This window comes from Nilaparvata lugens, chromosome 2, assembly GCF_014356525.2.
Source record: "Nilaparvata lugens isolate BPH chromosome 2, ASM1435652v1, whole genome shotgun sequence".
NCBI classification, from domain to species: domain Eukaryota; kingdom Metazoa; phylum Arthropoda; class Insecta; order Hemiptera; family Delphacidae; genus Nilaparvata; species Nilaparvata lugens.
In genome coordinates, this window is record NC_052505.1 from 3384126 (window position 1) to 3397975 (window position 13850).

The window sequence follows — 13850 nt, forward strand, 5'->3', positions numbered from 1 at the left end:
ATTCAAACTGGACGACATTCTTTTCCACCATCTCAAGCTCCTTGGAAAACTATTTTACAGTTCAAATCATTCCACCGATGTCCTTATCTTTCCTTGAAACTGCAAATTTAAATCATTCAACTTCTCAGTTATATCTGTGAGAAATGCAAAATTTTGTAGCCATGTTTCTCAATGCATGGTTGACAACCATTTCTGTGAGCTACCAAAAACCACCCCAAGAGCTACCGGTAGCTCGCGATCGACTGTTTGGCGACCACTGATCTAATAGAATAAGGATTATATCCATTTTGATAATAACTTTGGTGTGAACGCAGCTTAAGTTTGACATATGTGCTGCTAACAACCAAAGCATGCTTGGCTATGACCGTTCCAATGAAGTTGATGAGATGATGAAGGGGTGAAGGCCTACCTATCAGTGTTTCCATCGAGATCGCACCACTTCCAGACGGCAGCGTTGGACCAGCGCCGTGTCAGGTTGGTTTCTGCCTCCTGCTCCATCTTCATGTAGTGAGGGGTCAGCTCCTGTCTGTCGGCCAAATCCCTCATCACGTTGAACAGCCAATCGCGCATGCGTCGCGGGAAGTCGGCCATCTCTTCAGGCTTGCATACCTACAGTTCACAGTGGAAACATGATAATTAGTTAAATTCAACACTTTATTCTTTATTAATTCATACACTAAGTACGAGTATATCATCAAAAATCTGGTGTGGCGCACTCACACAACTTTCCTTGCCGTTATGAAAATTGATCACCTGACGCTAGTGTTCCCGCGCATCTCAAGTCTACTATTTTAACATCTAAGCCAGCTGGTGACAGTACAATAACGCTGGAAACTCACGAAGTCTGCTATCTCTTCAAGTCATTCCGTTAATTGGGAGATGAGATATCGTGTACACAGACGTACATACACTCACACACACACACACACACACCACACACACACACACACACACACACACACACACACACATACAGACACACACACATACAGACCAATACCCAAAAACCAGTTTTTTGGACTCAGGGGACCTTGAAACGTATAGAAATTTAGAAATTGGGGTACCTTAATTTTTTTCGGAATGCAATACTTTCCTTACCTATGGTAATAGGGCAAGGAAAGTAAAAATGATAGAAAGACAAAAATCTAGGTAGCCTTGTGCTATTCCTCATAGTCCAAAATAGATCAAGTCTAGTAGTTGTTCACTTCACATAATTTTCAGTCAATATTATAGAAGTATAATCAGAACAGAGTTTGAAGAAAGACATCTCAATATTTCACGTGATTAGTTAACATTCACATAATGTATAGCTGCGTACACATATTCGCGCTTCCAACCCGCACCGAGCACGCTCCTCCCTCGTACCACCCTCGTACCACCATCGAACCACAGTCGCTCCGCCCACGCACCCATCATGAACGTTACGGAAGATGTTAGATCTTCTCGCGTTCCCCGGTCGAACCACTGTTGCTCGCCGGTCGATCATCAATCGCTCTGCTGGAGTGATGTTCGGTTGCGGAGCAGAGCGACAGTCTGTACGCACCTTAATATTGATATAGGCAAACCCTACATGGATACTAATAATCATGTGAACACGGTTGCCAAGGTGACTGTTTTAGCAACTAACTGCTTTACAAGTAAAAAGCTAGTTGGAGTTTAATGAGATACAGTACACGTTAAAAGATGATGTTTTATTATATTTTTATCTTGCTCATAAATGTAAATTTTTAATGAATAAATTGCTAATTACAAAAGCACATTTACAACAATATGATGAACAAGAATAAGAATTAGAAGAAGGAGGAGGAGGAGAAGGATAAGAATGAGAAGGAGGAGGAGGAGAAGGATAAGAATGAGAAGGAGGAGGAGGTGGAGAAGAAGAAGGATAAAAAGAAGAAGAAGAAGAAGAACGTTATTTTATAAGAATTGCATCGATGATTGCTGGATTGTGTAAATATTCCACTTACTGGCATGTCCCTACACTCGCCGTAGTAGACAATATGCACATGGGACAATTCCCTGTCTTTGCATTCAGGCATATTGTGGTCACATCTGCATCTCATCTGGTGTACCTCGCAGTCAGATCCCCATGTCTCGTTGTGGTTGGTGCATACCTTCAACAACACAACAAACATCAACCTTAAATTACAATAAACACCTCAACAACAAGATCAATATTATTGATATAAACATAGAGAAAAGACAGCATTGAGTTGTCATAAAAATTTGGAACATGAACAACCTATATCTATATATGAACAACCTATAACAACCTATATATGGATATCTTCTTATTTTTCAGATTGATTTCTACAATGATGCAGGTCTGTTGCCTAGTGAATTCGGTCTCCCCTTCTTAAGGCTGTGCAAAGGCTTAAAATAAACTTTCTACTTGTGTGATATTTTTCAAAGTTTTTCGATTTGTATATCATCAAGCTATCAAAATGGAATTTTGACGTGACAACGTCTTATAAATTGGTTTGCCGGGTGACACTTCAAGAAACTGCGTTACGTTCCCACGTTATGCGCTCACAATGAGAGCGAGTGAGAGCGTTCGTTTCGGTTCACGGTCGTCTGGAAAGAGCACGAATAGGAGCAGTGGCGAGCAACGCAGCAGCAACCCAAAGGCATTCACCTGGAGAGAGAGTGAAACGGAGCAATCTCCTGCGACTGCGCCACTACTTAGTGAATAGGTTATGTGAATAATATAAGTGAATAGGTTATGTTGTAGTAATCACAATGTTGTGGTAGTTTTCAATCACAAAAGTAGTATAAATCGTTTCTCAGCCAATAATAATTTGTTTAACTTGAAAAAATGAGCGCGACTTGCTATGTAAAAAATTGAATCGAGCACAGTTAGCCCGCCTAAGAGCGAGAGAGACAGAGTGATTTTGTTGAGGATGTGTGAAGGTAAAAATAAAATTTTGTTAATACGAAATTCAGTGCGAGATTCTTTGTATAAATTAATGTTTTAAATATAATTCTTGTATAAATAAATGTTTTAAATATAATTCTTTGTATAAATAAATGTTTTTAATTGTTACTATTATTTCATCCTTCTTCCTACTATAGGGATGAATATTCACATTAAAATTATTTTACCACTCAATGTCGTTGTCACGTAAAACTTTCGCCCGTATACCGACTTTACAGGCAACCATGCAATTTTTTTTTCTCAGGGAAACATTCTTTTTCCTATCATTACTTTTTGAGATATGAGCGCCTGAAGTTTGAATTTTTGTGACAGAACATTTCAAATTCGGTAAGAGATAAATCCATCAGATTAAGAGGATGGATTCTTCATGGTATTGATGATCTAGTAAAACAAAAATTTGTTTGAAAATATAGATTTTAAGATAGTTATTCAATTTACTAAAAATAACTTTTAGTTGAGTTATTTTTGGTAAATTGAATAACTTTTCCAAAAATTGATATTTTCAGAAAATTTTTGTTTCACTAGATCAACAATACTATGAAGAATCCATCCTCTAAATCTCATGGATTTATATCGTACCGAATTTGAAATGTTCTGTCCCAAAAATTCAAACTTCAGTCGCTCATATCTCAAAAAGTAATGATCGGAAAAAGAATGTTTCCCTGAGAAAAATTTTTCATTGTGATAGATTGATGGCTTGATATACAAATCGAAAAAATTGGAAAAATATCACGAGTGGAAAGTTTATTTTTAGCCTTTGCACAGCCTCAAGTAGAATAGATATCGGGTGACCCCGAATAACGGGAACATTATTTTGAAAACGCCATAAAACATTAGTGGGAAGGGAAAAATGATTTTATTAAAATTAATGTGAAGTTCAAGACTTACCTATGGTAATAGGGCAAGGAGAGTAAAAATGATTGAATGAACTAAACTAGTAGTTCTGTGAACAGTAGACCTCACGCAGTATTCTCATCCACAAGTACCTGATTGAAACTATAGACCTTATGGAGATACAGCAATAGACTGGCTCCCCCACACATCTGTGTAATCACTTGTCAGCTGATTCATGATGAATAATTGTATAGTCGGATTTTTTTACTCTAATATTGGCGTATGAAGAAGGCTCCTTTTTCCTTTTTTGTTATCCTTGAAATGCGAAATTTCCAAAAACCTTGTATATACGTCGACGCGCAATTTAAAAAGGAACATACCTGTCAAATTTCATGAAAATCTATTACCGCGTTTCGCCGTAAATGCGCAACATACCTATAAACATTAAGAGAAATGCCAAACCGTCGACTTGAATCTTAGACCTCACTTCGCTCGGTGTTTGAATGTTTAAATGTTTATATGTTGCACATTTACGGCAAAACGCGGTAGTAGATTTTCATGAAATTTGACAGGTATGTTCCTTTTTTAATTGCGCGTCGACGTATATACAAGGTTTTTGGAAATTTTGCATTTCAAGGATAATATAAAAGGAAAAAGGAGCCTCCTTCATACGCCAATATAATAGTAAAAATCAGACTATAGAATTATTATTCATCATGAATCAGCTGACAACTGCTGACAGCTGACAGCTGTGTGATTACACAGATGTGTGGAGAAGCCAGTCTATTGCTGTATTTCCATAAGGTCTATAGTTTCAATCAGGTACTTGTGGATGAGAATACTGCGTGAGGTCTACTGTTGACAGAACTACTAGTATTCTTGATTGAAAAAATTACCTAATTTTAAAATAGTTGAGAAATATTTTTATCAGATGGAAAGATTATCACGGGACTGAATAAATTATCATATGGAATGAAAATCCAAACGTGAACTGAGTTTATTAACAATATCGGGTCACCGAGCTTTGCTCGTTACTTATTTATTGATAAACAGAACTCAATTCTTTAAAATGATTGGGGAAAGACTAACAGGCACAGCCCAAAACTGTTTCTTCTCCTAATTTTGATTTATACACTATAAATATTCCAAGAAGTAGGTTATAATTTTGATTTATACACTATAAATATTCCAAGAAGTAGGTTATAATTTTGATTTATACACTATAAATATTCCAAGAAGTAGGTTATGTTCCATACACTTGAATTCAGGTGAAATTTTCAGTCCAAATATTTGAAAACATAAAAGTTCTAATTTAGATTGTTTACATACCAAATTGAATAATAAAATATCACTCACTAATTAGTTAGAACTGTAATATAATGATTAACTTTGAATATTATGTATATACCATCTCATGTCAACAAATCAGATTACTGTATTTTGATCGAGTCAATAAAAATTTCTAGATTTCTCGCGAGATACGGTAAGCTAATTGATTACACAGCTGATCTCCCACACAGGCACACGCATCTTCTGTTATCGACAGACGACGAAATCATCATCTGTTTTTCCAAGGATGAATTATCCTTTTCATGTCCTTCAGCGAGTTTTCCCAGGGATGAGAGCTAGTGCAATCGAATTTTGATATCATAAACCTACTATATTCCAAATTTCGTGAAAATCGTTAGAGCCGTTTTCAAGATCCGTTGAGCATAAATAACCAGATAACCAGATATAAAAATAGAAAAATATAGACAGAAATTGCTCGCTTAATATAATAGGATAAGTGAGTTTTTGATCTTGGAGAATACATATAACAGTTTTTAAGAGTAAATTATGATTTAACTATGAATTATTGTGAATCAACTAGAACAGGTGACATCAGATACTTGTGGATGAGAAAACTGCGTGAGATCTACTGTTCACAGAACTACTAGTTATAAGATTATCAGGAATATTTTTCTGTAATATTGTTTGGAAATCTTGATTAGAATACCTTTCTACGTGAGTCTCGCTCTACAGGGCAGTTTGGAATGCAGACACACTTCGCCTTCTCATCATCTCCAATTTCACAAATTTGTCCAGCCGGACATTTTTTGTTGAAACAGGCATCTGAAATCATATATAAACACTATTAACCTATGATATATGAACTGAACGAAAATAAATACACAAGTTATCATTAAGTGAGTTATTTTATTACATATAGAGTATTGATTTGTTGCCTTTGAAATTAAAAGCACCTTTGAAGTTGAAACGCTTTGTGTTTCATCAGTCTTAAGATGACCAGCAACAGGTCGAAACGTTGCACTGTTAAAAGTTTCCATTTCAAAAGAGTTTTCAATTTAAAGTTTAAATTAATAGTTGAAAAGAATGGATTTACAAAACAGATTTATTGCCTTAAAATTATTGACCGAGCGAAGTGAGGTCTAAGATTCAAGTCAACGGTTTTGCATTTCTCTTTATGTTTATATGTTTATATTTATGTCCCGCATTTACGGCGCAGCAATAGATTTTCATAAAATTTGACAGGTATGTTCCTTTTTGAATTTCGCGTCGACGTATACATACGGTTTTTGGAAATTTTGCATTTTAAGGATAATACAAAAGGAAAAGGAGTCTTCTTTGAACGCAAATATTACCGTAAAAATCAGAATTTAGAATTATTCATCATACATCAGCTGTCTAGTGGACTATAATACTACCCGTTCAAAAACATCGAACATCTTGAAAATAATGTATCTTTCCATTAATGTTGTAGACAGTTGCAGCCAGACCTGATAACAGTGCTCACACTCACATTCCGGGACGACACGTCACGGTACGATAGGACAGAAAGCTCTATGTTTATTTAGGATTTTTTCTAGACATTTTAAATTTATGTATATTATTTATTAATTTTTGAGAAAACATAACAACAGGTCAATGTAACTTACTGAGCGCGAGGTCTACTGTTCACAGAGCTACTAGTTAAGAAGAATGGGAATTTCACTTTTACGCTTATTATAAATGAAAGAGGCTCAACAATCTATAAATAAAAATTGAGCATCAAATTTTGACATTCAATAACTTTTTTATGTGTGCACCGAATTTGATGATTTTTTTAGTTGTGTTCGTTACTTTTTGTGTAGTTGAGAAGTTGATATTGTGGTAATTATTCATATTGAATGAAAAAGACTAAGAAATTGTGGTTTTTTGACAATTTCTTAGTCTTTTTCATTCAATGTGTTCGTTACGTTCAGGACCAGGTTTATGGCCTATCAAATTTATAATCTGACTTCAGGACTCTTTCCTACGATCCTTCAATGTTTACATGTAATCACTGGCCACACACAGAAATAAATATCAGCTGTCATAATCATTGCATCATACAACAGCCGTCGGTAGATAGTAGACAAGAGTGTGTGCTGCTCCATAACCGCCATGTATTTTATTCTATTCGCCCCGACTAAAAACAAAATGACTGTTCTGTGTGTAACCCGGTCGTGTGTTAATGGAAAGGATATTTTTATATCCTTCCCAGAGAATCGACAATTATTTGTTGAAACACCACCAATTTATGAAGTTACATCACATTATTTATTATCGTTATCCTAATTGCATTCTATCTTTATTCTCACTGATTAATTATTTATACTTTGTGAAATTTGTTGAATAACTAGCATTATTGTCATTTGATGTAAATGAGTGTATAAGCCAGTAAATATTGTAACATACATGAATAAAGAAATATATCTAATCTAATCCAGTAGTGCGGCCTCAGGTTAAAGACTTGCTTCAAAGACAATGCTTTGTTCCGAATAACTGTGCTGTCTTCAGTGTTCAGAATTAATCGACTTTTAGTAAATTATTTATTTTGCAGTTGGAGAATTATCTATATACAGCAAATAAAATGGCATCGCGCCACCTCATGTGGCATACAGCTAAAGTTTGTCATGAGATGCATTTGGCGGTACGAAGTTCGCCGGGCCAGATAGTATTCATATAAGCATCAACTCACCGTAGAGTGGAACGTTATTATCCTTTATAAGGTCTCCATGTGTCTCTTCTGATTCTTTATTGGACAGAAATTCATCAGGCAAGTCATCCAGCAAATCGGGAGGTGGAGAGGTTTTGTGGTGCCTGTGATGGTACTTCTTTCTTTTGTGCTGAAAAAAATTGAAACAAATTATAGTCTGTAGTTCGTAATTGTAATTTATTCACCCTTGATAGCAAATAATGGGGGACCGAGCTTCGCTCTGGAGTACAAAAGCATAGAAAATTTATTACGATAGAGGAAATTATAATATAGTTATAGTTTATACAGGAGTGATCCGTGGTCTAGTGGATAGAATGCTTGCGTAGCAGCATAGAGATCCCGGGTTCAAACCCTCTCAATGCCAAAAGTTTTTTAACCAGATCACTCCCGTGTTATCGGATGGGCACGTTAAACTGTCGGTCCCGGCTGGAGTATGACAGTCGTAAGGCCCATTGACGGCATAAATTATATATTCAGGCGGTGGGACCTTCCCGCAAGGGACTCCCCACCAACAAAAGCCATACGAATTTACTTTATACAGAAAGGTTCTATCTAATCACAGTAGATTGAGATTAATTCACAGAGGAATGCAAAGATTTCCCTCACAAAGGCCAGGTTGCACAAAAGCCGGTTAAATTTTAATCCTGATCAATTTCACGTGAACCAAATCAGAGAAGACAATTTCAAGAAGATGGATCTACTGAAATTAATCAGGATTGAAAATAACTCGGCTTTTTTGCAACCGGCACTAAGTACCTGATTAAATCATTACAAAAGTTCAACAGTTTTTTTTTTTGCCTTTTTTGGCTTTTATGTTTTCTCCTGACTTGTCTCTTGTGAGCATGCCCTGCATGGTCACTTTATGGACAGAAAGTTTATTATTATTATTATTATTATATTATTATTAACAACAGCTGAGTCATAATTGTGACATATCAGAGAAGACCATTTCAAGAAGATGGATCTACTGAAATTAATCAGGATTGAAAATAACTCGGCTTTTTTGCAACCGGCACTAAGTACCTGATTAAATCATTACAAAAGTTCAACAGTTTTTTTTTGCCTTTTTTGGCTTTTATGTTTTCTCCTGACTTGTCTCTTGTGAGCATGCCCTGCATGGTCACTTTATGGACAGAAAGTTTATTATTATTAACTACAGCTGAGTCATAATTGTGACATATCAGAGAAGACCATTTCAAGAAGATGGATCTACTGGAATTAATCAGGATTGAAAATAACTCGGCTTTTTTGCAACCGGCACTAAAGTACCTGATTAAATCATTACAAAAGCTCAACAGCTGAGTCATAATTGTGACACAGTCCCACACACGGTATATAGAAGAAGACGGTAGGTGTCACGCGCATATTTGTGCTAAATTTCCGGTATAGCTGACGTCATTTTATATCCAATCATCTGTTTTAACAAAAATACGTTTTATAAATTTCTAATAGGTGTTAAAAACCTCGGTTGGTAGCGATGACGCAATCTAGCTGGCTGGCCACTGCGCACACATTTCATGACCCCTACCGTTTTCATCTAAATACCGTGGTCCCACACACATGAACTCGCTCACTCACTTTCATCATCAACAGACGACGAAATAATTATTATCAGCTGTTTTTCCAAGGATGAATAATGATTATCCTTTTGAAGTCCTTCAGCGAGTTTTCCCAGGGATGAGACCTACCTAGTGCAATCGAATTTTTATATTTTAAACCTACTATGTTCTGAATTTCGTGAGAATCGTTAGAGCCGTTTTCGAGATCCGGTGAAATACAAACATATAAACATCTAAACATTCAAACATCTGAACATATAAACAGGAATTGCTCGTTTAAAGTTTAGGATTGAATAGGCTAGCCTACTATCATTCCTGAGAGTTTGAGCGATTTCAATTTTCAACCATTTTTTCATGGATCTCTTGAAAAATTCAAATCTCCCAGATTTGGTTGATATTCGGATTCGGGTTATGGATAGAGGTTGACCCAACAAGTGTCGTGCTATAATATGAGACGTTTAGTTACAATACAGGGTGAGTTATTCACTGAGACATAAAACCTTACCTCCACTCTCAGATCAGAGAAATCACTCATCTTCAAATGCTTATAACTCAAGAATAGGAGTGAATTTAGTCAAAGTGATGACATATTATTGTTCCGCTCGTAAACTAGGCCCTATATGAATTTCCAGTATCATGCTCTATGTGCACTATGAACACTATAAGCAAGCCGAAAATCACAAAGTACATCTTATTCTTCACTCTAGGAACAGATATTTGGTGAAATTTCTCCTTAATAAGGTGAAATGAAAGAGATGTGTCAGTTGCACAAAATTTATTTAAGTTTAAATACACTTAACGCATCATAATAAGAATCAGATGTTTTGACGTTTAGAATTCTAACATGAGTATAATTTTTCCTACAGTTACGTTGAAAAGTGGCCATTGCTGCACTGATTACAGAACGCAAAGAATCACTTTTCCGCTCTAGTGCGGGAATAGTTATTTGTGCAACTAGTGCGCAAAGTGACAGTTTGCTGCATCGAAAGAAACGTTTACGCCCGAGCCGTAGGCGAGGGCGGAATGGTTTCTTGAGTGCAGCAAACGAACTTTGCGCACGTATTTCACATTAAATTTTTCCTACAGTTACCATTGAATATGAAAAGTGGGTAATTATGGGTAAAATTGCCTGAATAATGTAGTAGTGTTTGAATGGCGGGGGGAAGCTGTGTGGTGTGTGCTGTGGTGGCACTGTGCTGTCGTTGTCCTTGGTTATAATATATAATGTAATAATTAGCGCGTTGTGCTTCGTTGCACCTCTGCTCACTATAGCAGCCACAGCAGTCACTGTTACCAACTTAATTTTGATTTTGCTGCACTGGTGCTCCATATAACCTACTAACTATTTTGCGTTGTCATGCTGCAAATCTGGAGTACGCAAAGTACTCACTTTGCGCACTAGTGCGGAAAAGTGATTCTTTGCAGCCTGCAATCAGTGCACAAATGGTCACTTTTCAGGGTATCTGTAGGAAAAAATCTTTTCTGCACTCCAGATTTGCAACATGGCAACGTAAAATACTTAGTAGGTTATATGGAGCAACAGTGCAGCAAAATCAAAATGAAGTTGGTAACAGTGACTGGGCTGCTATAGTGAGCAACGAAGCACAACGCGCTAATTATTACATTATATATTATAACCAAGGACAACGAGGACTTTAGGATTTTAGGATTAAGGTTTTTATCAATAATAAAATTACACAGAAAAACATTTGATGGATTTCAGGAAATTTTACCCATAATTACCCACTTTTCATATTCAATGGTAACTGTAGGAAAAATTTAATGTGCAATACGTGCGCAAAGTTCCTCTGCTGCACTCAAGAAACCATTCCGCCCTCGCCTACGGCTCGGGCGTAAACGTTTCTTTCGGTGCAGCAAACTGTCACTTTGCGCACTAGTTGCACAAATAACTATTGTGGATTAATGTGAAATTTTTAATATTTTTTGTGATTGTGAAAGAAGATTTTGGTTTGGATTTGTATTTTTAAATTAATTAATCTGATAAATTCAAAATTATTGTAGTACTTACATTTTTTGGACTCAAAATAGTGTGTGAATTATGTTATCATTTTTACATAACCTCTAGACCGTGTATTCCAAAAAATTAAGGTTTAAAGCAGATTTGGGCAAATGCCTTTTGTTTTTACCTGCATTGTATCTATTGTCTATGAATAAATGAGATGAAATAAATGAATAATAAGTGGTCTTTTTGGTTCCTGATGATGCCTGAAGTGCATTGAAACTATATTTTGGCTTAAATAAATTATGTGGAATCCCTACCATTCCACCTCAACATCTCTTTCTAGATTTTTAATAACTTATTAAAAAAACTGCAGCACTTTTCTTGATTTAGTATATTGATTTGATTTGTTTTTATAAACGGTAATTTTTTGCATGTATTAATTTGTATATTTGTAATTTATCTTGTGTGTGAAAATGAATGAGACCTCAAACATCTTATTCTAGATTTTTAAAAACTTATTAAAAAAAACCTGCAGCACTTTTCTTGATTTAGTATATTGATTTGATTTGTTTTTATAAACGGTAATTTTTTGCATGTATTAATTTGTATATTTGTAATTTATCTTGTGTGTGAAAATGAATGAAACTGAATTGAACTGTAGTATAGGTATTCCTAATTTTTTTTATAGATTTATACATAAAGAATCATGTTCTATTTCTGATCAAATATTCATAAATTATTTTATACGGTACATTTATATACAGTTTATATACAGTAATTTTATTATTTATATACAGTATATATTTAGTCAGGTCCATGTTATAATAACAGTGGAGAAAAGGTAGAAGAACAGTGTTGCCGAATCTTTGAATTGCCACTGCCTTCCATAGAGAATAGCAGAGATGATACCTTTAATATCAACTGTTCATTCTTGTTTAAAATAATTACGGGAACTATATTTTATTCGACAAAAATATATTTGTCAATTATTAAATAATATATTTTTTTAATTGAGATTAATCTATATATATAAAAGCGAAATGGCACTCACTCACTGACTGACTCACTCACTCACTCACTCACTCACTCGCAAAACTAAAAATCTACCGGACCGAATACGTTCAAATTTGGTAGGTATATTCAGTTGGCCCTTTAGAGGCGCACTAAGAAATCTTTTGGCAATATTTTAACTCTAAGGGATGTTTTTAAGGGTTTAAAGTTCGTCTTTTAGCATGTATATTCTTCTTCTCCCAATCTCTTAATTATAATTGAAATTCCCATATCATATGTTACTATAGAACTATAATCTAGATAGAGTACCTCTTCGAAACAGTTGTTAACTGGCAACTAAATTAATAATTTTGTCAGGTTGGCATTAAGTTGAGTTGACTTTGTTAGGTTGGCACCAAGTTGAAGATTTGAATGCATTTATCGCGGAAAAATTGATTGGGCACTGCTACTTCAATCCTGGGAATATTATATTACTAGCCGTCAGGCTCGCTTCGCTCGCCATATCCGTTTAGCCAGACGTTTAGTCTGGACCCCCGACTGGATTGTCCTAACCTATGATAAAAATGCTCAAATGAAAAATGCAGGCTAGCGTAGCGAGCCTGCCGATCTCATTCCTGGACGATCCAGTCGGGGGTCCAGGGGGCCCCCTGGCTAGACGGATATGGCGAGCGAAGCGAGCCTGACGGCTAGTCAATTATATTTCTACATTATAAAAATAATCTTGCAACGTTGCGGAGCTAGAGAAGGATGCTAATCAAATATTGCCATTATAAGAAGGACCTCATTATAGAGGAGATTAACAGTTGCAATATTAATTGCATGAGTACGTATCTAGCTAAACAGATGAGAGAGAATATCTGCTAAACTAATCTCCATTGAGACTTGCTGTGATATATCCCTCTGTTGCTCAACACTATGACTTCAAATTAAATTCACATCTGCTTCCCTTAGTCTCAACCTTAATCTTTTTATCATGTGGCTCCGCATACTTTATATGATCTATAGTGAGGTCCACGTTATAATGGCAGTGTTTGATTAGTAATGGTATTGCTGTCCTTATCTATTCAACAAAGCTAATAGCGCCATTTCTTTCTCGCTTTGCTCTTTTGCCAGATCGTCTTTTAACAATGTAGAATTAATAATCAATTAACAAAATATTTCATCTCAATGATGGAAATTCATTAAGAAATTATTGAAAAATATAATTTATTCATTTATTAATATAATAATTTAATATTTTAAACGAGAATGAACAGTTAATATTATTACATCAATAGGCCTGTATCAGGTACCGTCTATAGTAGGCATTGACAAGACATATGTTCGGCAACGTTTTTCTCCTATCTTTACCCACTGCCATTATAACGTGGACCACACTATAGGAATTGGATTACACTCATTTGACTAAAGAATTATTCACATATCTTACAAGAATTTGAATGTCCAATATCTGAATCATGATTAATAGAAAAATAAAAAAATTGTATATCAATAAAAAAAGCTGTACTATCGGTTATGTCTTAAGTATGT

General features: G+C 35.4%; 1 protein-coding gene across 1 annotated transcript in view; it reads right to left on the reverse strand.

Moving 5' to 3' along the window:
- Nucleotides 1–254: 254 nt before the first annotated feature.
- LOC111064433 (SPARC) overlaps nucleotides 255–13850 on the reverse strand; it is a 34246-nt gene continuing 20650 nt past the window's right edge. The window contains exons 3-6 of the mRNA XM_039420352.1: nucleotides 7770–7917; nucleotides 5766–5881; nucleotides 1968–2114; nucleotides 255–609 (exon numbers count right to left, since the gene is read on the reverse strand). Coding sequence (XP_039276286.1) covers nucleotides 406–609; nucleotides 1968–2114; nucleotides 5766–5881; nucleotides 7770–7917 — 615 coding nt within the window. The 3' untranslated portion in view covers nucleotides 255–405. The remainder of the gene's footprint in view (nucleotides 610–1967; nucleotides 2115–5765; nucleotides 5882–7769; nucleotides 7918–13850) is intronic.